This window comes from Labeo rohita, chromosome 2, assembly GCF_022985175.1.
Source record: "Labeo rohita strain BAU-BD-2019 chromosome 2, IGBB_LRoh.1.0, whole genome shotgun sequence".
Taxonomy (NCBI): domain Eukaryota; kingdom Metazoa; phylum Chordata; class Actinopteri; order Cypriniformes; family Cyprinidae; genus Labeo; species Labeo rohita.
The window spans coordinates 22,784,774-22,807,673 of record NC_066870.1 but is presented as its reverse complement, the minus strand read 5'-3'; the positions used below and the strand labels follow the sequence as shown (position 1 = coordinate 22,807,673).

General features: G+C 35.6%; 2 protein-coding genes across 2 annotated transcripts in view; one reads left to right on the top strand and one right to left on the bottom strand.

The window, feature by feature from the left end:
• Positions 1-10,935, top strand: part of b4galt2 (UDP-Gal:betaGlcNAc beta 1,4- galactosyltransferase, polypeptide 2) — a 136,671-nt gene extending 125,736 nt beyond the window's left edge. Inside the window, exon 7 of the mRNA XM_051130929.1 lies at positions 7,194-10,935. Coding sequence (XP_050986886.1) covers positions 7,194-7,344 — 151 coding nt within the window. The 3' untranslated portion in view covers positions 7,345-10,935. The remainder of the gene's footprint in view (positions 1-7,193) is intronic.
• Positions 10,936-16,262: 5,327 nt separating this feature from the next.
• zgc:113531 (uncharacterized protein LOC541359 homolog) lies at positions 16,263-22,503 on the bottom strand. The gene is made up of 3 exons (XM_051125591.1): positions 21,969-22,503; positions 19,298-19,427; positions 16,263-16,649 (listed from the first exon to the last, which is right to left on the bottom strand). Exons 1-3 carry the CDS (start codon positions 22,317-22,319, stop codon positions 16,468-16,470), a joined length of 663 nt encoding a protein of 220 aa, XP_050981548.1. The 5' UTR covers positions 22,320-22,503; the 3' UTR covers positions 16,263-16,467.
• Between the last annotated feature and the right edge of the window lie 397 nt (positions 22,504-22,900).

Here is a 22,900-nt window from a genome sequence, read left to right as displayed (position 1 = left end):
AAAGAATAAAAAATGAAAGTGTAAATATTAGCATTGTATTTTAAATATAGATTTGTTACATATATTGTTTATTTAAATATTAGAATGCAATAGTATTAACACTTTATTCACTGTTTTGTTTATTTTATTAAAAAAAATAAATAAATAAAGTGCAATACTACTGTTATTACTGTTATTAACTATTTTATTTTTTATAATAGGCCACACTATGTGCAGTGTGAGCACTAACCCAGATTTTTAGGTGGTCTCATGAGAACCAGAACTAAAAATCAAAAACTAAACTAAAAATGATATGCCATTTTGTTCAGAAAAATATGACATATGAAAAATTTTCATCAAAAGAAAAATAAGCAGTGTAATAATCCACTTAGTTGTTAGTGCTAGTTTGTTGCATTGCAAACTTTGTCCACTTTTGTCACTCAGTTATCTGTGTCTGAAAGTTTCATCTTTTTTTAAGATGCACTCAGTCTCATAAATATGATTGTGTGTGTTTATGCCAGCTGGCGGAGATTCTTAGTGCATGAATAGCTCAGACGTCACCGGGTGTAAAATAGCCCAATCAATGAGTCGATAAGCCCATCCGTGGATGCTGGGCTGCAAGCCAGATCTTTCCCAGGTAGAAAAGCTTCACAGCAGAGCAACTAATTGCAAAACGATTCCTGCAGTCGCAGGTTGGTCCACTCTTTCTTGGTGGTTGTCAATCTTGGGAGAGCACTGAGCGAAATGGCAAGACAGAAGCAAAAGAAATGCCATTAAAAGTTAGGATTGGTCTTTTCTCTGGTAGGAGGTTTCACTCAGCTCTCACTGTGCAAAGATAAGAGTCAGTGATTTATTCTCTTTTGCTCAGTTTCATTCTCATTCTTTTTTGCCTTGATCTCTTTCTCATTCACTCACTTACTGTCTCTCTATTTCTGTTCTGCTCTTCCTAGTTCTTTTTGTCTTTTTCCTACAAGTGGCTCAGACAATTGAAGTAATGAGCGCGGCCCACCCCGAGAGCCACGAGCGCATGCTAAACTCATTTTTGCTGGAGAGGACAGAAGAGCGCTGGGTAGAAATGAATGAGGTGTCTGTACTGAAGTTAATGAATTGAAACATGTCACGCTAAAGCGGGCCTGTTGTCACAGACAGGTCGTTTGTTTGTGTTCCGTCTTGAATGGGAAAAATGAAGCAGAGTCGATCGCTGAGATACACCTTTGGTACAAGCATCAGACCGGAAAATGTGCACTTTATCGTTTGCTGAAACATTTTTTTAATGCTCCTCAATTAACCCAGGACTCTTCTGTGAAAACCTTGGAGAAATAAGCAGGCTGCAGATACAATGAAGGTTATATACTTACACTAATGATTATTTTTGGTAATTGGTCAGTTGTTCTGACGATTAATCGAGTAATTGATAATTGATAATTATAATTGTTTTGTTTTTTTTGTGGTAATAAAAATAGACCTAAGCAAACAATAGCTTTAAAAATTACTTAAAATACATAGGTAATAGCAATGAGGCAAAAATAATTAGTTCAAATGAAGTATCAAAAGCAAGTAATCAGTCGATTATTCTGATGATTAATCGAGTAATTGGATAATTATAATTGTTTTGTTTTTTTTGTGGTAATAAAAATAGACCTAAGCAAACAATAGCTTTAAAAATTACTTAAAATACATAGGTAATAGCAATGAGGCAAAAATAATTAGTTCAAATGAAGTATCAAAAGCAAGTAATCAGTCGATTAATCTGATGATTAATCGAGTAATTGGATAATTATAATTGTTTTGTTTTTTTTGTGGTAATAAAAATAGACCTAAGCAAACAATAGCTTTAAAAATTACTTAAAATACATAGGTAATAGCAATGAGGCAAAAATAATTAGTTCAAATGAAGTATCAAAAGCAAGTAATCAGTCTATTATTCTGACGATTAATCGAGTAATCAAATAATTATAATTAATTGTTTTCTGTGGTAATAAAAATAGACCTAAGCAAACAATAGCCTTTAAAATGATCAAAATACATAGGTAATAGCAATGAGGAAAAAATAATTCGTTCAAATGAAGTATCAAAAGCAAGTAATCAGTCGATTATTCCGATGATTAATCGAGTAATCGGATAATTATAATTTTTTGTGGTAATAAAAATAGATGTAAGCGAAAAACAGCCTTTAAAATGACTTAAAATACATAGGTAAAAGCAATGAAGCAAAAATAATATATATATAATATATATATATATATATATATATATTTTTTTTTTTTTAAAATAGACCTAAGTGAACAATAGCCTTTAAAATTACTTAAAATACATAGGTAATAGCAATGAAGCAAATATAATTAGTTCAAATGAAGCATCAAAAGCAAGTAATCAGTCGATTATTCTGATGATTAATCGAGTAATCAGATAATTATAATTAATTGTTTTCTGTGGTAATAAAAAAAAAGACCTAAGCAAACAATAGCCTTTAAAATTACTCAAAAGACATAGGTAATAGCAATGAGGAAAAAATAATTAGTTCAAATGAAGTATCAAAAGCAAGTAATCAGTCGATTATTCCGATGATTAATCGAGTAATCGGATAATTATAATTTTTTTTTGTGGTAATAAAAATAGACCTAAGCAAACAACAGCCTTTAAAATTAAGTAAAATACATAGGTAATAGCAATGAAGCAAAAATAATTAGTTCAAATGAAGCATCAAAAGCAAGTAATCAGTCGATTATTCTGACGATTAATCGAGTAATCAGATAATTGTAATTAATTGTTTTCTGTGGTAATAAAAAAAGACCTAAGTGAACAATAGCCTTTAAAATGACTGAAAATACATAAATAATGAGGCAAAAATAATTAGTTCAAATAAAGTATCAAAAGCAAGTAATCATATGGTTTTATTGAACAAAATTGTAAACAAAATACATAATGTATTATAAACAATAGAACTAATGTGCATTATGCATTATAACAAATGGGTCAAAATTATTGATTTTTCTTTTATGCCAAAAATCATTAGGATATTAAGTCAAGATCATGTTTCATGAAGATGCTCTGTAAATTTCCTACCGTGAATATATCAAAACTTAATTTTTGATTAGTAATATGCATTGCTAAGAACTTCATTTGGACAACTTTAAAGGCGATTTTCTCAATATTTCGATTTTTTTTGCACCCTCGGACAAATATTGTCCTATCCCTATCCAAATCCATGCATCAATGTAAAGGATATTTATTCAGCTTTCAGATGATGTATAAATCTCAATTTTAAAAAAATTGTCCCTTATGGTTTTGTGGTCCAGGTTAATATATGCAAGTCAGAAGCAGCTTTACTTTAGTGCCCCATTTACTGTAAGTGTGCTAACCCAGTGAGCCTTCCGTATGATGATGAACATCCACCAGACTGACTCAGACGTGGGCACTGCGGCTCGATGACAATCAATATATCAGGAAACGCGGTCGGAGATTGATGGATCACCAAGGCATCCTCTGAAACACTCCCTGGCTCTGCCAGGACTGATATAACCCACCCAGACACGCATCAGTGTAGGTGGCAGAGTCACAACTCATCTGGGCATCTGATTAATAATTGATTAGCACCATAACGGGAATAATGGAAAGTCATTTAGAGTATGATCCCTTCCTCTCTAGATTTTATTGCCTCCATTAGAGGCTTGTGGGGATTATTCTAAGATGGCTCGTTTGTACGTGATAAGAGGTTTAGTCTCAAACATAACTGCCTCCTAAAACCGAGCTGGAAATTTGATAAAGAAAGCTGATTTGGGGAATGCTGTGGATTACTGAAACTGGAATTACTTATTATGCGTTTCTCTTACTTTCTGTGGTAATAAAAACTGTGTGGTAGGACAGTGTAGTAATGTAGTTTGCATTTAGTAGTTATAAATAATAGTTAAAACTGTTATAGATAATTTAGCATTTAAAGGGATAGTTCACCCAAAAATGAAATTCTGTCATTAATTACTCACCGTCATGTTGTTCCAAACTTGTAAGACCTTCATTCATCTTAGGAACACAAATTAAGATATTTTTAGACCCTGCATAAACAGAAATGCAACTGACACGTTCAAGACCCAGAAAGGTAATAAGAACATTGTTTAAAATAGTCCATGTGACATCAGTGGTTCAACCTTAATTTTATAAAGGTACGAGAAACCTTTTTTTGCGCACAGAAAACAAAAATAATGACTTTATTTGATGTGTCTCCAGTGCACATTAACAGTTACTGTCACTTTTGATTAAGTTAATGCATCCTTGATGAATAAAATAATTAAATAAAAATTTGAATGACAGTGTATATTTTTGTATAGAGAAGCTGATGTATTCTGCGCTATTTAGGTTGTGGTAACGCCAAGTTCCCGGCACGTTAAGTTTTGTTTTGTTTTATTTTCCTGTCACACAGGTTTAGGTCATTTGTTTTTGAGACATGCTGCATGGAGATGCAGAATGACTAAGAAGAGTAAGTGGCTGCGTTCTCCAAGCGCACCGTTATTTAAAAAGAAGAGTTGTTAGAGTTGATGAATGGTTGCCCTCTCCTCAGCTCTGTTACTGCCACAGCCGTCTTTGTTTGGTCACTCCACAGAAGAGCATCAGCCTCCATAATGAGATGTTATGCTTGCCGGAGGAACCAGGCTTCTATTCATCAACCTTCCTCAGTGCTGCTGCTCACCGGTCCACATGAATATTAATTCTAGTTCAGTGTGAGCCCTCTCAAATACTTTAATTTCATTCAAGCAGTGTACATAAATCATTATCTGCAGGCTCTTTAATAGCCTTCGTGGTACCTAGGCTACATTGATATGGACGTTGATAGTGTCGCATAAATCAAACTACTCTTTAACGGACAACTTTTACTCCCTTTCATACGTTTGTGGCATTTTTAAGAGTAAATGTGCTATTTATTAACACAGAGTTCTTTTTCGGTTAAAGCCGAAATGTTGAAATGTATACCGTTTTAAGTGTCTTAAGGGATGGGAGGTTAAGATGTAATATAAAACACTGCTGGGGAAGCAGAGCTCCTGAATACTCCTGTATGTTGCTTTTCAAGCAGAGCTCATTAAATTTAAGGAATCTCTCAGTTTATTGATAAATCATGGGAGTCTGATACACTCATATCTCTTATCTTCCAGTGCCCACAGCATAAAGCTCTTTTTTTTTTTTTTATCTATATTATAGTGTAAAAACTCTTATTATATTACATATGTGTTTAAAAAGGTCTGTTTTGTTACAGAGGAAATCCTTTGTGAGAGTGATGCTCTATGCTTCTTTATAAATGTTATTTCACCCCCTGCTGGTTGACATTGGTATGTATATGTATATAAGTGATCGATATTATGATATATGTGACCCTGGACCACAAAACCAGTCATAAGGGTCAGTTTTTTAAAATTGAGATTTTTTAATTACATTATCTGAAATCTGAATAAATAAGCTTTCCATTGATGTATGATTTGTTAGAATAGGACAGTATTTGGCTGAGATACAACTATTTGAAATTCTGGAATCTGATGGTACTAATATATTATAATCAAAAATTATATTAGAATCTGATATTACTAATCAAAAATTAAGTTTTTATATATATACGGTAGAAAATGCAAAAAATATCTTCATGCAACATGATCTTTAGTTAATATCCTAATGATTTTTGGCATAAAAGAAAAATTGATAATTTTGACACATACAATGTATTTTTGGCTATTGCAAATATACTCGTGCTACTTAAGACTGGTTTGTGGTCCAAGGTCACAAGGATTAGTTCACTCCAAAAGACATCCAAAACATCCTGATAATTTACTCACCCCATGTCATCCAAGACGTTCATGTCTTTCTGTCTTCAGTCAAAAAGAAATTATGGTTTTTGAGAAACACATTCCAGGGTTTTTCTCCATATAGTGGACTTCAGCGGGTTGAAGGTCCAAATTGCAGTTTCAGTGCAGCTTCAAAGGGCTCTACACAATCCCAGCTGAGGAATAACAATTCGGCAATACAAAAATACAAATTTACATTTTTTAACTAGCTTTTAACCACAAATGCTTGCTCTGCGATGCACGTCTACGACTTCACACATTACGTAATCACATTGGAAAGATCACGCGTGGTCAAACTCAAAATATGATTTTTTTAAAGACCCTTTACATATTTTTTTCCAGCTCCAGAAAGACCTAAAAAGCACCAAAAAATGACTTTGTGACTCCTATCTGTTAAATCCCAAATCTTGTGGCCAAATTATATCAACAGACCCTAAATTAAAGTTTTATCAAATAGCCTCGAGGTTAGCGTGCCGACATATAGCGCTGTTGCGCTGTGGGCGTCCCGAGTTCGAATCCCGGCTCGTGGACTTTTCCCGATCCCACCCCCTTCTCTTTCTCCCACTTCGATTCCTGTCCACCTAAACCAGGGGTGCTCACCCTGGTCCTGGAGATCAACTTTCCTGCAGAGTTCAGCTCCAACCCTGAACAAACACACCTGAACCAGCTAATTAGGAGCACTTGATAATTATAGACCCGTGTGTTTGATTAGGGTTGGAACTAAACTCTGCAGGAAGGTCGATCTCCAGGAACAGGGTTGGGCACCCCTGACCTACACTATCTACACTGTCCTATCTAATAAAAGGCATAAAAATCAAACATCGCACATGATGCAGGTCATGGTGTTTAGTTCTGACACAGTGCAGATTAAGAAGGTGAAGATATTATTACTCCATCAGGATGTTTGCACTGAGAAAAAACAGTGCAAAAATTGCACCTTCAGGGATATAATAGCTTGTAACTGGGCCAGTATCCTTAAAGGATCACCTTGTGCCTTATCTTCCTCCAAAAGTTACATATAGAGTAGTACCTTAGAGTAGTAATATGTACTCTTAAGGTACTGCCATGAACCTTTCAGGGGGTTAATAAGGTACCAAAATGTCTCTTTGAGGTTTGTGCACCACTGACAAGCAGTTGAACCCTTAAAAGTACAATTTTTTGCAGTTTTTTTTTTCTGTTCTGAAAGTGCTGGAATATAGTTGATGAGATGTGTAGATCACATTTAGGGTTTGTTTACACAGTTTTTTGTCCTTTTTAAAGCTGTCTGTACTGTCATTGTATAGAAAAATGGGTGTATGAGAAGCATCAATAAGTCCACTTTAAGCCCATTTGTGCTTCTGAAAACCATAGCACAGCTAATACTGCTTGTATTTCTTCTTCTTTTTCCAGGTTCAGTAAGATCCAGAACACCAAGAACACCATGAGGAAAGATGGGATCAGCTCGCTGATGTACAGAGTGGTGTCTGTGAAGAAATACCCGCTCTACACCAACATTTCCGTAGAGATCGGCAAGCCTCCTCCCAGACCTCTCAAAGGATAGAGAGCTACCGAGGACACCATGACCTTCTTAAAGTTCAGCACACAAACACACACACACAAACTCTGCCCAGGGTCACCTTCCTATGATACAGCAGTGATATGCTGAACAGGTTAGTTCTCAGGAATACATGGAAGCTTGATGTGGATCCATCGATGTAGATTCATATCCTGATCCAGATCGAGATGTGCACACAGTGTCTGGAGGGACGGGAATATCATCATACTCCAACAGCTGTTTTGGTCAGACCTTGAGGATCAATTCAAGCTTTTAGGATCTTAAAAGGAGGATTGTTCAATTCTGGTTTTTGGTAAGTGACGTTGATCTGCGAAGACGAACAGCCTGGTCACTTGATGTAAATCAGTCAGAACATACTGTACATTTCAAAAGCGAATGTGTCTTTGTACCTGCGATGCTTGCAGTGTTCAAATCTCTTCTTTCGTATCTCAGATGTTGGTTGATCATGTGAGGTTGATAAATCGGTGCTTGAAGTTGGCTCCTTTGGATTGTGTCTCTATCTTGCGCTCTCTTTTATTTTGTATCGTCTCTTGGGACTAAGCTGAATTTCGTCAGCCATGAAAACGCTTCTCAGCATTTCTGGGGAAAGGAACCCCTTGTTGGGATTTCTTCATGGGAACCTGGGGGACAATTATGTGATGTGATTAGACTGGATATGGACTAGTCCTACAAGCACATGACTGTCAGTCAATATGGCAAATCCGCAGCATATCCTCTAGCTGCCTGGAGAAACAGCAAGAACTTTTGCTGAGGGATAGAGGAGCTTCTGTAGAAGTTACTGATGATCAAACCTCTGTATCTATCACCACATGCTCAAAACTGACTGTGCTACGAGCCACCCTTTCTTTGTTTACGTTCATTTGCCTCAAAGATTCATATTTAGATCTGTCATATATCAAAGCTTTTTTTAAAAACTTGGAGGATGCTACAATGGGTGCTTTGATCAAATAATGCCCATTTAATTTAGTTTTAGAGTCTCGTGCCTCTTTTGATGATCATCTTTGGAGGTGTAATTAAATGATGCTCTGATATGTCCAAGATAAAAATATATATATATATATATATTCACCCAGGGTCCAAAATCACCATTTCGCCACACCTGCCAATTCAAGTAAATTGAAAGCATTTACTGGCCGTATTTATTTCTTATGAATCATCCATGAATCAACATATTTTTGTCTTTGTGACAGACATTATTATTAGCTGTCTTTAGCATATTTGTAAGAGCACAGTTCTCCAAGAAGCTAGTTAAGCCTTAACTGCGCTATAAAACATGAAGACCTATAATTTTGTTCTTTCATGTTTTTGTTTTAATAACTTAATGTGAAAAATATTCACGCACTAGCTTTCAAAAATGTGGGGTCAGTTAGATATTTTTGAAAGAAATACTTTTAGTCAATGCTTTAAGACTTTTACATTCTTATAGTTTAAATTTTAAATAAATGCTCTTCGAAAGTCCTGTTCTTCAAAGATGAATCAAATGTATGACAGTTTGTAAATGTAAAATATTGGCTGTTTTCACATTGGTAACAATGGGAAATTTTTCTTGAGTGCCAGATTAGCGTATTAGAATGATTTCTGAAGACTGAAGTAATGGCGGCTGAAAAATGATTACAGGAAAAAAAGACAAATATATTAAAACAATATTGCTGTTTTACAACATTTTTGACAACATTTTTTCGACCCCACATATGTGACCCTGGACCACAAAACCAGTCTTAAGTCTCACAGGAATATTTGTAGCAATAGCCAAAAAATACATTGTACAGGGCAAAATTATCGATTTTTCTTTTATGGCAAAATCATAGGATATTAAAGATCATGTTTCATGAAGACTTTTTGTAAATTTCCTACTGTAAATATATCAAAACGTCATTGCTAAGAATTTCATTTGGACAATTTTAAAGGTGATTTTCTCTATATTTCGATTTTTTTTGGCACCCTCAGATTCCAGATTTTCAAATAGTTGTATCTCGGCCAAATATTGACCTATCCTAAAAAACTACAGGTGAAAATCATTTTCTAAAAAATGACTGGTTTTGACTGGTTTTGTGGTCCATGGTCACTTATTTGAACAGAGTACAGAGGACAAAAACTTCCTAGATAAAAACAAAATAACATAGATGATTATAAGATTTGTCTGGTTTCCATAATTTTCATTATTCGTCATTATGTTGATTTGGCTAATGTTAATTTTGGACCCTGTATTCACCTCTTCCGAATAAATCTGAACTGTTTTGAACTGCTTTTCTTTACAATACTTTGCAAAAGCCTCTTAAAGTTGTTATACCATTTCTTCCTTCTTCACCTTTTATTTTACTGCCTGAAAACACCAAGCTGATGCCTTCAGATGTTTTATGAGGGGTAAATGTGAGGGGAGTTCAAGCTCTTTTTTCTCTCTTATCGGCTTTTCTGCACCGCGTGTGGACGCTCCTTTTGTGCTATCAACGATTCTTTCAGCCCAGCACAGAGGAAGTCATTAATGAGAGCCCACTCTCCTTGTCCTTTTTAAAATACACATTTCCTCGTCTTTCTCCCCACGCCTTTCATTATAGCCTCACCAACCCATTTCGTTTCTGTGTGTGCATTTGTGTTGTCTTAACTGCTGACCCAAGCAGCCACTATGTCACTAACATTGTTTCCTTCTTAAGTATTTCATCACCTCTGTCTCAAGGGTACCACTATCTGTCAGTTATAAGTGCATCACTTCTGCCACGCTGTATTTGTACATGGGTCATCAAGCGAAATAACTTTTAATACTTACCTGACACTTTTGCCTCACAAGCAAACTGTATGAATAGCCTTAAAAGTTGACATCCTTTGAAAGATGCCCACTCTGTGCACATAGTTGAGTATATTCAGAACTATTCATTCATCATATTCAATAATATTTACTCTAGCTGTGGCTTGCATTTTAAGTGCTGAGAAACACGTTGTAGAATGCAGTAAATCCTAAAAGCTTTAACACGAATGAGATTTCAAGCCAATATCCTTATTAAAAAGTCATTATGCTCATTCTGAAATGTCTTGGCAAATGAAATAGAAATCTGTTTCTGTCAGAGTAAGATGAGATTATTTCCCTTTCGAGTTCATGTATCAAGGCGCACATTAAATGTTGCAGAGCGCATGTCGTTTACATTTATCTTCATTTTCTCAAAATTAAAACTGCAGTCCATATGGTGTATACAGTGTGAGTGGAACAAGTCCAACATATTGAAAGCCTCACATACATTGCATGTAATCTGTCAGGCCTGATATAGCATGATGATGTATAATTTGTAGTCATTATTCTGACAACATTTTGTTTTATACTTGATTTAAAGGTGTACTTAGTCAGTTTTGTTTGTTGCACTGAATGATATGGCAGATTTATTCTACCATGACTAAAACATTTCACAAGTGGACAGTTATCTGTTTTTTTTTTTTTTTAAGAAATTGATAGTTTTATTCAGCAAGAACACATTAAATTGACCCAAAAATGACAGTAAATACATTCTATTTATTTAACTTTCAAATAAACACTGTACTTTTGAGCTTTCTATCTATCAAGGAATCCTGTATCAGTTTCCTCAAAAATATCAAGCATATTAGAGCGATTTCTGAAGGATCACGTGACACTGAGGATTGGAGTAATGGCTGCTGAAAAATCAGCTTTGCCATCGCAGGAATAAATAAGAAAACAGTTATTTAAAAGTGAAATAATATTCCCAATATTCCTGTTTTACTGTATTTGTATCAAATAAATGTAGTCTTCATGAGCATAAGAAAGTTCTTTTACCTTTTTACCCAAAATATAATTACATATAAAATGACTGAGTGCACTTTTAATGCTTTCTAGTAAGACCATGTTTTGGATGGTGTGATATCTGTAGATATGGGTCATTCTATAATTGTGGTACATCTCATGTCCGTGAAGTATATTTTTAATATATTTTTGTCAATATAAAACCCAGAAGCTTAATTTTCTTGTACACAATTATATTTTTCCTCTGTCCGATTGTCATTCTACTCTGCATTTAAGCATGAAAATTACCTCAAATTTAAATTAATTTAATAGTTTTGCCAGTTAGATTAGGTTATCAAGACATTTGGGTGTGTGCTTCAAAAATAATAACCGTTTATTGTGATATAACATTGTCAACTAAGTTACCCACTACCCACTAGAAAACCCCCCTTCAAAAAGGAATGGTTTGTCCTATTCTCAGATAATTTGCACAGTATGATGATATTTCCTGTAGAAGCACATGGATGAAACACTAGTTATGTTCTCTCTCTTTCCCCTAATATTGGTTAAACTATCAAACCTGTGTCACGAGTGGATTAACTGACGGTCACTGTCAACAGTGTTACATAAGTATTATTGCTGCAAATTTTAACAAGACAATTGAACTAAAACGTATGTTTTATTTATGGAAATATATTTCTAAACATACCATATGCTCAGTAGTTCTAGGCTTCCATGTTGATTATAGGCCCAAAACATTAAAAATGTCAACTAAGTTACCTGTCAACTGTGTTACCCAGTAAAGGTAACATGGTGGACAGTAGCAAACATAGATGGTATTTTACGCACATATTCCTACAGATCACCTTTATTTATATAGCACTTTATACAATATAGATTGTTTCAAATCAGCTATGTAAGGTCATGTTTGGGTTCTTGGGAAAAAGTAAAACATTTTTCTTCACAGTGTCAAATTATAAATGTACCTCTAATTATAGAATGACCCATATAGTTCTTATTAGTGAGGACAATAATGAAATTTCCATTTTTTTTTTTTAAAGTTAGTCTGGTGATGCAATCAATTATTTGATCTTAATTCTGTCTGACCTTAATCTTAATTTTGCCCCAGTGGCAAAAAAGCTGCTTATTCTACAGTGTAGATACAGAGTTGCATTATTCTTTAGTGTTTTGAATAGAATTCGATAATATTATAAATGTTTCATTGCAGTTTATAAAAATGTATACATCTAGATCACATAATTGTTTCATTCCAAACTTACTCTTATTTCTTGTGCTAACAGTGCAATCAAGAAAAGCTCGCACAACTCTCATTACCAACCTTGCAAAGCACAAATGCAATCCTTGAGACCAGTATGCTATTCTTCAGCAAATCTCGGTTCATACCTTGCAAACTCACGCCTATTTTGGTGCCGTGCTTTCATATCACTCTTGGGTCAGCAAACCCTCCCATCCTGAAAGCTCGCACACACAGACTTGTGTATGTAACGCTCACCCTCTCTCCTCCATCACCCCTTTGCCCTCAGTCGTTCTCTGGAAAGGAACTCCATCTGCGCCCGATGCTTATTAATGTGAGAGAGGGACAGAAGTGGGCAAGTATTCCACACCTACACAATGACTTAAAACGTAAGAAACTACTGACGGCCTCAGGTCTTCACGCCTGGGGCACATTTTTAAAGACTTACTGTGTCTATCAAGGTTTTTGTACATTGAATGTCAAAATACTATATCTTATATAGAATGCATTATGTCATATCAAACATACTTTTTGTATACAATCAATAAATCTGATGCTACAAGAATCTGATGGTGAGTTACTGTTTATATTTTGTTTTATGGGTTGGAACAAATGTAGAATGCCATATTATAATAATGTTGTTGTGTGTGTGTGTGTAAAATACAAAGTATGGAATCTGTCTATCTGAGTAGCTGATGAGCGCTGCCATGATGGATTCTAACTTCCATTTAGGTGCTCTCGTGTTCGTGTCTCATAGAATTCCATGTTAAAACCATAGACATGTATAGCTCAGGGATGGCAAACGTCTGTCCTGGAGAGCCGCAGCCCTGCAGAGTTTTGCTTCAACCCAAATCAAACGCACCTGAACAAGCTAATCAAGGTCTGAAGGGTTACTAGAAAGCTACAGGCAGGTGAGTTTTAATTAGGATTAGACCTGAACTCTGAAGTTCGCCACCCCTGGTATAGCTGGATGCCCTGTTAGCGGCTGTTTCTATGGGCCACTATACATAAGCTGTCGGCCATTTTGAAATATCTGTTAACATGCAAAAGCAAGTTGCCAATGCATCTACAAACACAAACCAACACATTCTACCTGTGAAAGGTTGTCCTGTTTCTTAGAAATTTTAAAGGGCTCATCGGATGCTAAGTTCACTTTTACATGTTGTTTGAACATTAATGTGTGTTGGCAGTGTATGCACAAATCTACCCTATAATGATAAAAATCCATGCAGTGGTTTTTAATTAATCTGTAAAAATAATATTCCCTCATGGGAGCTGTCAGTCACACTGACAGCTCCCATGATAGTTGATTGACATGAGCGTCTTACCTAAGATCAGTTGTGACAGTCCAACCTCCATGTTTTGATCCCGGAGCAGGGATGTAAGTTAGACAAGAATTGAGCGATTGAGGTGTTGTGTTGCTGGATGTAATAATGAACGTAGTGGTCATCATTTACTCCCGACATCTGAGCCGCTGAAGATTACGTTTGTTTGTAAAGGGAATGTGCCTCCCGATCTACATATATCCGTCTATGTTCACACGAATCATTCGTGATCCAGCTTCACTTACAGCAGAAGTGAGTATAAGGGTTTTTTTTAATGAATTTTTGCAATCGCCTGTCCTAATAATGTGCTAGTTAGCAAGTTTAGTGGCTAAATGCAGCTAAATGCGCCTAAAGTAAACATGCTCGTCACTCCACAGAGAGAAAAGAGGGGCGGGGCGAGCACAGCTCATTTGCATTTAAAGCAGCCTCAACCATAATGGGATGATTTTTGCAGAGCTGATTTTGGCGAGGTAAAAAGGGTGTTGTTTTACACTACCATAGAGAATTTTTAACCAAAGTATATTATAGACTTTTCATTAAGACCCTAAAGAATCATATCAACTTGTGGAAAATGGGCATCCGATGACCCCTTTAAATCCTGGCACAGGATTGTGGCATGTTCAAATATCTACCTTTTTTCTGAGTAACCCATGAATGGCGCCATGAAGGATTCTAAGTTCGGTTTAGGTGCGTTCGTGTTCCGTTCTCCATAGAAACTGATGTTAAAAAAAGGGTAAAAAAAGATAAGACTGAGTTTGAACTTTTTAGCATAACTAACTATTAAAACGTGCGCAGGTTTAACATTATATTATCGGCTTGAAAAAAATGTGTTAATTTGACTAGAAACACCAGACACCATAAATGTAAAATACCCCTCCAGTCTGGCAAAACTTCAGTGTTCAGAAAAAGGTGCCCTGCAGCCCAATATGCATACTATCCACCCTATCTGCCTTAAATAGTATTGAAAATTACCAATATCATATAGAATTTAGGACGGATAATATGCAAATTGATTGATAATTGATTATTATGGTGAAAGCGGTCGACCCTGGTGAAAAAAAACAGCATATGCTGGTAGGCATGTTTTGGTGCTGGTTTATGCTGGTCATGTTGCCGGTCAAGGACCAGCATAAACCAGCTTAAACCAGCATCAAAACATACCTAACCAGCATCCCAGCATCAAAACATACTTACCAGCATATGCTGTTTTTTTCACCAGGGGAGGCATCATACATATCTATGGTTAAAACGGGCTAAAAAAAAAGATTGACTCAATCAGTTAAAGTTAAACTCTTTCAATATAACAAAATATAAAAATGTGAGCCGGGCTAAGTTAAGCTGTGCTGTTGTTAGCTGCCACCGTAACAACAATAAGCTAAAAGAATTCCTGTCAAGTAGCGCAGCAAATCTGTCCGTATCCGGCGCTGTTTGCCTTACTCCCTTACGTAAACAATGACTAAAGAAAGCTAGCATTGCTTGCAATTAAAATACATAGTGTAAAATAAAATAATGTGTGCTCTTATTATTTTGTGGACAAAAATTCCGCGATCTTTGGCCCGATCAGGAGTTGTGTGTGCCCTCTGTTTCAAATGCAGCTAATCTTGCATCGCTTCATGTCACCTTCAAAATTGTTAAACTATGACAGGTGAATTACTGCAAAAAGACAGTCAATGCGACACTGTAAAGTGATGAAACTATGACGCCATGTGGTTTTCAAAACCATTTTCGTAACGTTATGTTATCGGCTTGGAAAATACGTTAATTTGAGTAGAAACAACAAAACGTGAAGTATTGTTCCAGGCATTCAGAAAAAAGGCGGATAAGAAGTCAGTTATGAGGCAAAATGGATCAGAACAAAGTAATAAATCTCATATTTACACCTGATTATTTCAACACCCACATTTTACCAGCACCAGTCCAAATGACTGTTCAGGGACGTGGCAGTTTATTGGAAAGGGAACATTGTATCTCTAAACTGTCAGCCTTGTGCAGGAAACTCAATAATCTGACTCTCAAAAAGTTATTTTTATGTGACAGATGTTGCAATAAACAAGTAGAAATAACACAAACATCCTCTAACTTCATATATGGGATAATAAGACAAGACACATAGATCACTTGTGGTTTATTTATATTTGTGTAAGTTACATTCTGTCGTTACTACGAATACAGCCCTCAGAAAAAAATAGCAATATTACCACAGCTTTTAAAATGAGGTGTCAGAACAGGAATCAAGCAAAAATGAGCCTACTTTATTTATACATGATTCATTTATGATAGGTTTGTTTGTATTTCATGCTACATTAGCTGTTTCCATGCCTGCATGGCAGTAATGTATGTCTTGCATTCTTAACATTCTTTGGTTTTCTGTCTTTTAGAGCAGAAAATAATATAAACATACATGCTACTTAAAATCATATAAAAACACTAATAAAAATGTAGGTGCACAGTGCCCAAACTCAAACAATGTTTATCTAAACACAATTGTATTGTAGATGCTAATATGCTCACTGTGCTATTTATAACCATGCCCAAAAAGGTGTCTCAAAACTAAGCTCTATCCATTTCATTAGGGAATATCCCTTAGTAAGTCAAAACAATATTACACCAACTCATTTTACTTTAACAAATGGATAAGTGGTTAGTTAACATGAATAATAATTGACTGCTTTTTAATCATATAAAGTCTGTAGGCTAGAAAGCCTCCTCACTTTCTTCCACAAGTTTGATTTAAATATCTGCTGAGTTTTGTCATCCATTATATAAATTAGGATGACAGATGACCGTATTTTTGACCTCTTTCCTCAGTTTTTCCCCTCGTCAGGCTGGCAGTTGCGCACACGGGAACACGTTGCCAAGCGGTTGCCTTCCCAGTAACCTGCATCCTGACCGTCATGACATCGGCATTTGGTACAGGAGTCGACCCACACTGGCTCACCTCCAGGGATCACTTGGGTCCTAGAGGCATTCACGTAACAGTTGGGTCCTGGAGACACAAAGAGACAGATGATTAATGAGGCACTTTGTCTATAGTTAAATGTGAACTGATATTTTTTCAAAGTTAAAATATTTTTCTTAATATAAAGAGACAGCTATATGTAAGCCACGCACAGGTTTTAAACACAGCACCACTACTAATATATTGTTTTGATCCTGACAAGCGAGACATGGCAATACAGTCTCAACCAATAGTGTGAGTTTTGGGGTGGGACTATCTGATTGTCCAACCAATGGTAGATGGGATAGTGTCCAGAAAGCATCGATTTTTCAAGTTTTTCAAAATATTCAAGGCATAGTTCACCCAGAAATGAAAATTCTCTCATTACTGATGTCCATACTACCTTTCTGAGCCTTGAACATGGTAGGCTATGCAGGGTCATAAAGCTTTCGGATTTCATCAAAAATATCTTAATTTGTGTACTGAAGATGAACAAAGGTCTTACGGGTTTGGAACGACATGAGGGCGAGTAATTAATGACAGAATTTTCATTTTTGGCTGAACTATCCCTTTAATTAACTGCAATTATTTTGGTCATTCAAGAAGTTTTAAAAACTGTATATTCTTTAATAAAACAATAGCTGTTAAGGAGAAAATATATTTTAGCATTTCAGTTAGGTTAGATTATTTTAATACAACTAAAAATTAACAATTTTAAGTCAGTGGTTCTCAACTCCAGTCCTCGGGGCCCACTGCTCTGCATATTTTGTATGTCTCCCTCATTTAACGTACCTGATTCAGATCATCAGCTCGTAAGGAGAAAGATCCATGAACTGAACTGAGTGTGTCAGATTCAGAAAGATAAAAAATGTACAGAGCAGTGAAGTGGAGTTAAGAACCACTGTTTTAAGTCATCCTGTGACCCCTTAGAAGTTTGCTGAGGCCCCTTGGTTGAGAACCACTGTACTAGAGTGTTGCTGTGTGATAGTTAAGGGGTCATTCCCTGAAATCAGTGCCTTTTCCACTTGGGTAAAATGTAAAAATAAAATGTTTAATCAATAGTTTTTAAATATCAGGTTTGACGATTTCAAACTAATTTGCTAATTGCTAGCTAATAGTGAAATTCACAAAAGCACATATTGTACACTTTGAAAGGATTTTACTTGCAGATATTGATTCTATTAAATGTAAGAAATAATTGTTTAAATTTACATTTTAAAAATGGTAACAGGATTGACATTGCATGATGGCCCCCCATCAGTCAAGCCTTAAATCATCAAAAATAGAACATTATAGAGGAATGAGAGAAACATGTTTGTGTTTAAAGTGTTGGAATCCTGTTTGAGAGCCTCCTGAAAGTGATGTCACTTGAATGTACATTATTATACAAGGGGTTTTTTGATGAGAGTAACAGGGCTGATATAAAATCAGGGGACACCAATAAAATTATTTAATATTTTATAGAATAAATGCATACTTATGCCAGAAACATTGCTCAACAATAAGACTATATTCAGAACAATATGCAAATGTGATTTTAAAACATTTTGCAAATTAAAAGTCCTGCTGAAAAAGAAAAATCATAGTGAGGGACAGGCCAAAAACCTTACCTTTACCAGCATAAATGCTATTTAAATTATTTAAGATAATATTTAATTGACTTTTTTTTATCTAATATTGATAAAAGCATAAGTAGTATTATGTTTTTCAAATTGCACATTTATTTGTTGTTTTATCAAGTCTATGTTTATTTCTTAGGGATGCAAAAGGCACAGATTTCGTGGAATGATCCTAAATTGGTTTTGAGCTTTTTTCTTGCTTATATGCATGCAATGATATTCTAGGTATTGCTAAGTGGTTGATAACTAGTCCAAGTCAGAAAAGCCTTTCATGACTCATATAATTCTATATATTTTCTTTCTTGTTTTATCATCCAAATTGGCCAACTCTACATTCAGAATGCTTAGAAAAGTAACAGAACACTTTTCTCAAAAGACTGCAAAACTTTCAGTGTCATTGATGTCCATAGCACAAACTGTGCTGGACAAGTTATGTGCAGAATTTAAATACTTAAGGTCAGGAGTTTCTGAAAAACCTCAGCAAGCGCCACTAATTAGGAAGCGTCGGAGTGTAGATAATGGCACTTTCCTTTTTTAGAGCGTTTAAAGTTTAAGATAAGGTTTTACTTTAATTTGAAAGTTACTTTAGATTAACAGAAAACTTCATTTAACGTTTTCCCCCACAGAGGCAATTTTTATCAACAAAAGTGCAACATCATTTGAGGAACTGACCATTTTATCATTAGTGAAGTATATGCTTTGATTTATGTGTGTTGTTTTGGCTGCCTACATGCCTGCCTTATCTTTGCTTTCAGTAAACACTATAATTACCTTCATACTTCACAGTATACAGAGAAAACAGTACAGCAGAAGCTCAACTCATAAGGAGCGTTATCTTATTTTAGGTGCAGAAACTGGCCTAGCACGTGGCCCCATCTGTTACTGAATGAATTACATAAAGATATTACATACAGAATCAATACCGAAAACCAAACACAATTGTATCCTCTATGTATGTGTTGAGACTATTAGAATGTCATGCTGCATTAGTCGAGACTTGAGAAATTACAGTACATAGAACTGTAATAAGCCTTACAAATAGGATGCTGTTTTCTTTTTCAGTTCTGAAAAACTTACCATCCTTGCACTGAGGGCAGCATTTTCCTTTCTGATAGACTGGATTAACACATGGCGGAGGGGCACAGTCTGCTACCTGACAGCGGGCGATGCCGTCGCTGTGACAGGTGCACTGCTCACATGCTGACGGCTGTAAATCAAATGCAAATCATCAGTTGAAAATTGGTTTTCCTATGATGCAATTCCATCAAAAGACATGTATTACTCTATTCCTTTGAACGGCTTTTTAAACAGAACCGGCAGGACTATCAAATTGCTTGCTTGTATATACTGACATCTGATGTTGTGCCAATACAACACTGCATTTTAATGCTCTACATATAAAGAATGTGCTCAAATTCCACTCCCACAATGCTGTTTAAGTAGGAGCCGCATTACCACCTGTGGCTCAGTACTGGAGGTTGGGTTAAATGGACTGTAAGAAAATGATGTCAGCTCAGGCAAAGTGTATTCCTTGGAGTCTGTCAGAAGGCTTCAATTTTCCCCTCAGGGATTCCCCATTAGCCATAATAACCAAATCAGGGAGATAATGAAGCACATATAAGCCCTGCTTCTTCCAAGCCTGTGCCACCAGAGGTATTTCATTTTTTCAGTTCCTCAAACAGAGTATTAAATTGCCCTTTGTGAATTCAGCCCAGTGTACATCAGATTTGTGCTTCACCTTACCTCAGAACAAAAGAATTGTATTGTATTAGCTTTTAACTTGCACAGTGAATAAATATGTTCATGAAAGGGTATTGGATCATATTAAACAATTGTTTCAGAAGCAAAGAGCTGCTTTTGTTCCAACTTACGTTCAAAAAAGGTACATTCAACCTATAATTGGAATCTAGTCTTTATGTATCATTTATGTATTTTATCTATTTGTTTGCATGCCATGGTAAAGTTCTGTTATGGTACTGTATGTTTGAATCATTTGAATTGACTGTTCAGTTTTTGCATTGTAGTAAATGGTTTGCGACCTCAATAAAAGCACCTTTTCCTATGAACAATTTGAATCTTTTTAGTAAACAAATCGGTCTGTTTTGAATTGAGTGACACATTTCTGTCTTCCAAGTTTGAGTCATTCATTAGCAAATAGCATCGGTTTGTGGGCTGTTAAGGAGAATTTCATTAGCTATTTGACAACAGTTGACATCAAAAGTTTACATACACCTTGCAGAATCTGCAAAATGTTAATTATTTTACCAAAATAAGAGGGATAAGAGGGTTTTTTATTTAGTACTGACCTGAAAAAGATATATTCACATGAAAGATGTTTACATATAGTCCACAAGAGAAAAATAATAGTTGGATTTATAAAAATGACCCTGTTCAACAGTTTACATACACTTGATTCTTAATACTGTGGTGTTACATGGATGCTCCACAGCTGTTTTTTTTTGTTTAGCTGATAGTTGTTTATGAGTCCCTTGTTTGTCTTGAACAGTTAAACTGATCGCTGTTCCTCAGAAAAAATACTTAAGGTCTCACAAATTCTTTGGTTTTTCAGCATTTTTGTGTATTTGAACTCTTTCCAACAATGACTATGATTTTGAGATCCATGTTTTCACACTGAGGACAACTGAAGGACTCGTATGCCATTATTACAGAAGTTTCAAATGCTCACTGATGCTTCAGAAGGGAAAACAACGCATTAAGAGCCAGGGGTGAAAACTTTTGAACAGAATGAAGATGTGTGCATTTTTCTTATTTTTCCTAAATATATATATTTTTTTCATTTAGTACTGCCCTTCAGAAACTACAGAAGATATCTGCATGTTTCTCAGTAAACAAAATAAGTTACATTTACAAACATTTGAACAGGGTCATTTTTATAAACTAAGCTATTATTTTCTCTAGTGGACTATGTAAACGTCTGTTACGTCTGTGAAATATCTTATTCAGGTCAGAACTAAACAAAAAATAACATGCATTTTGTACAATCCCTCATATTTTGGTAAAATAATTAACATTTTGCAGATTCTGCAAGGTGTATGTGCTCTGAACAAAAGTCAGCCGAGACTTCAAATTTGCATGCCTTCAGATTTACTCAGCAGATCCTTGTTTTGGAAGATTCATTATAAAGGATAATAAGGCCTGTTTTGGTTGATTCAGCCTTTTAAGGAATCGGTTCAGTGAACTATTTAATGACACTCTCACTCATTACACAATCAAGTGTTGCCACCTACTGGCGTTAAGATGTATTCTGCTCAAAAAGTCACTGAATGAATCCACCAGTAATGGGTACGTAATTAATTTGATCATCAACCACGTGATGGCGCTAAATATTTGTCCTTTTGGGGCCAAAACTTTGAAACAATGTCACCATGAAACATGAAACAACTGCAAACTGCAACATTAGAAAAGCCTGTGGAGTTAGAAACAAACCTCGAAAAGAAAAAAATGTGCCAAAATCACTATCTTATGACAATTATTACCATATGAACTGCTAAAAAAAGCATTAAGCTATTCTCAGAATTAATCGTTGTATTTTGTTACTGTTGTTTTAAATTTCACATCAGCATTTATGTATTACAAATGTTTATACAACATGCAATTAAGTTCAATTATTTAGGAGAGCAATTAAAACGACCATTTAGCCAGAGAGCATTCAGACCTAACGTAAAATGTCTTTCTTTCTTCCTGTGGCCCTTGTATGCAGACTCTTTACAGACATGTTGAACTTTACCTGAAACTTTTGCCCCAGTTCGTAGACTTCTCCCCCGTACTCGCAGCCGATCTTCTCGCATCTCGGGCAGCAGTCTGTCGGGTAATGGCTGACATGGATGCAAGCGGCAGGCAGGGATGTGCACTCCGTCCGCGTGCAAGCAGACCCTTCTGCTGTACATTCGCACTGGGTGCAATGATCCGAGTCTAAAAAGTACCATTCCCCCACATAATAAACACTGCCGTTCGCCTCACAGGTCGTCTCTTGTTGTCCAGCGACCGAAAAAGCCAAAGCACACTGGCCGCAGATCACCAGGGTAAGCCAGACATGAAGAAAACTCACCGGGGAACCCCAGAGTACAGCCATGCCCATCTCCAAAAAACTTCTCAGTCCCAAACCAAGGGTTGCAAATGCAGCATAAATAAGAATTACTGAATTATTTTCAATTGCTATTGCACGCGTCGGTTTAACTAAACTAAGTTACATAAAGTTTAAAATTCGTTTCATGGTCAAAATGGACTGTGCGCGCTTTGGAGGCTGTTGCGCACAGGGAAAGCTTTACGCCTCCTGGGTTATGTTTCAATTTACACGTGACAGCCGAATTCCAGAATATTGATAGGGTGAAGATTTATGAGGCATTCGCTTTCATTGTAGCTTTGTGTGTCTGTTGAGAAAAAGGGTAAAGCCATAATATGCCATTTAACACTGTTCATTGTTCCATTTTTTTTTTTTTTTTTTTTTTTTTTTGCTTGCTGTTAGACAGGGGGTATCCAGACATTTAGACCATCAGGTTCCAGAAACATCATATATATATATATATATTCATCATATCATATATATATATAACATCATATATATATATATATATATATATATATATATATATATATATATATATATATATATAAATAACAAATTCATTAGCATAATTATACTGATATATATATATATAT

Bases quoted from the DNA above. Each gene is read 5' to 3' on its own strand.
- zgc:113531 (XM_051125591.1), bottom strand. From the start codon at position 22,319: ATGGGCATGGCTGTACTCTGGGGTTCCCCGGTGAGTTTTCTTCATGTC. The intron at 19,428-21,968 runs GTAAAGTTCAAC...TTTGATTTACAG, and splicing joins AACTGGGGCAAAAGTTTCAG to CCGTCAGCATGTGAGCAGTG. The intron at 16,650-19,297 runs GTAAGTTTTTCA...TTGTGTCTCCAG, and splicing joins CTGCCCTCAGTGCAAGGATG to GACCCAACTGTTACGTGAAT.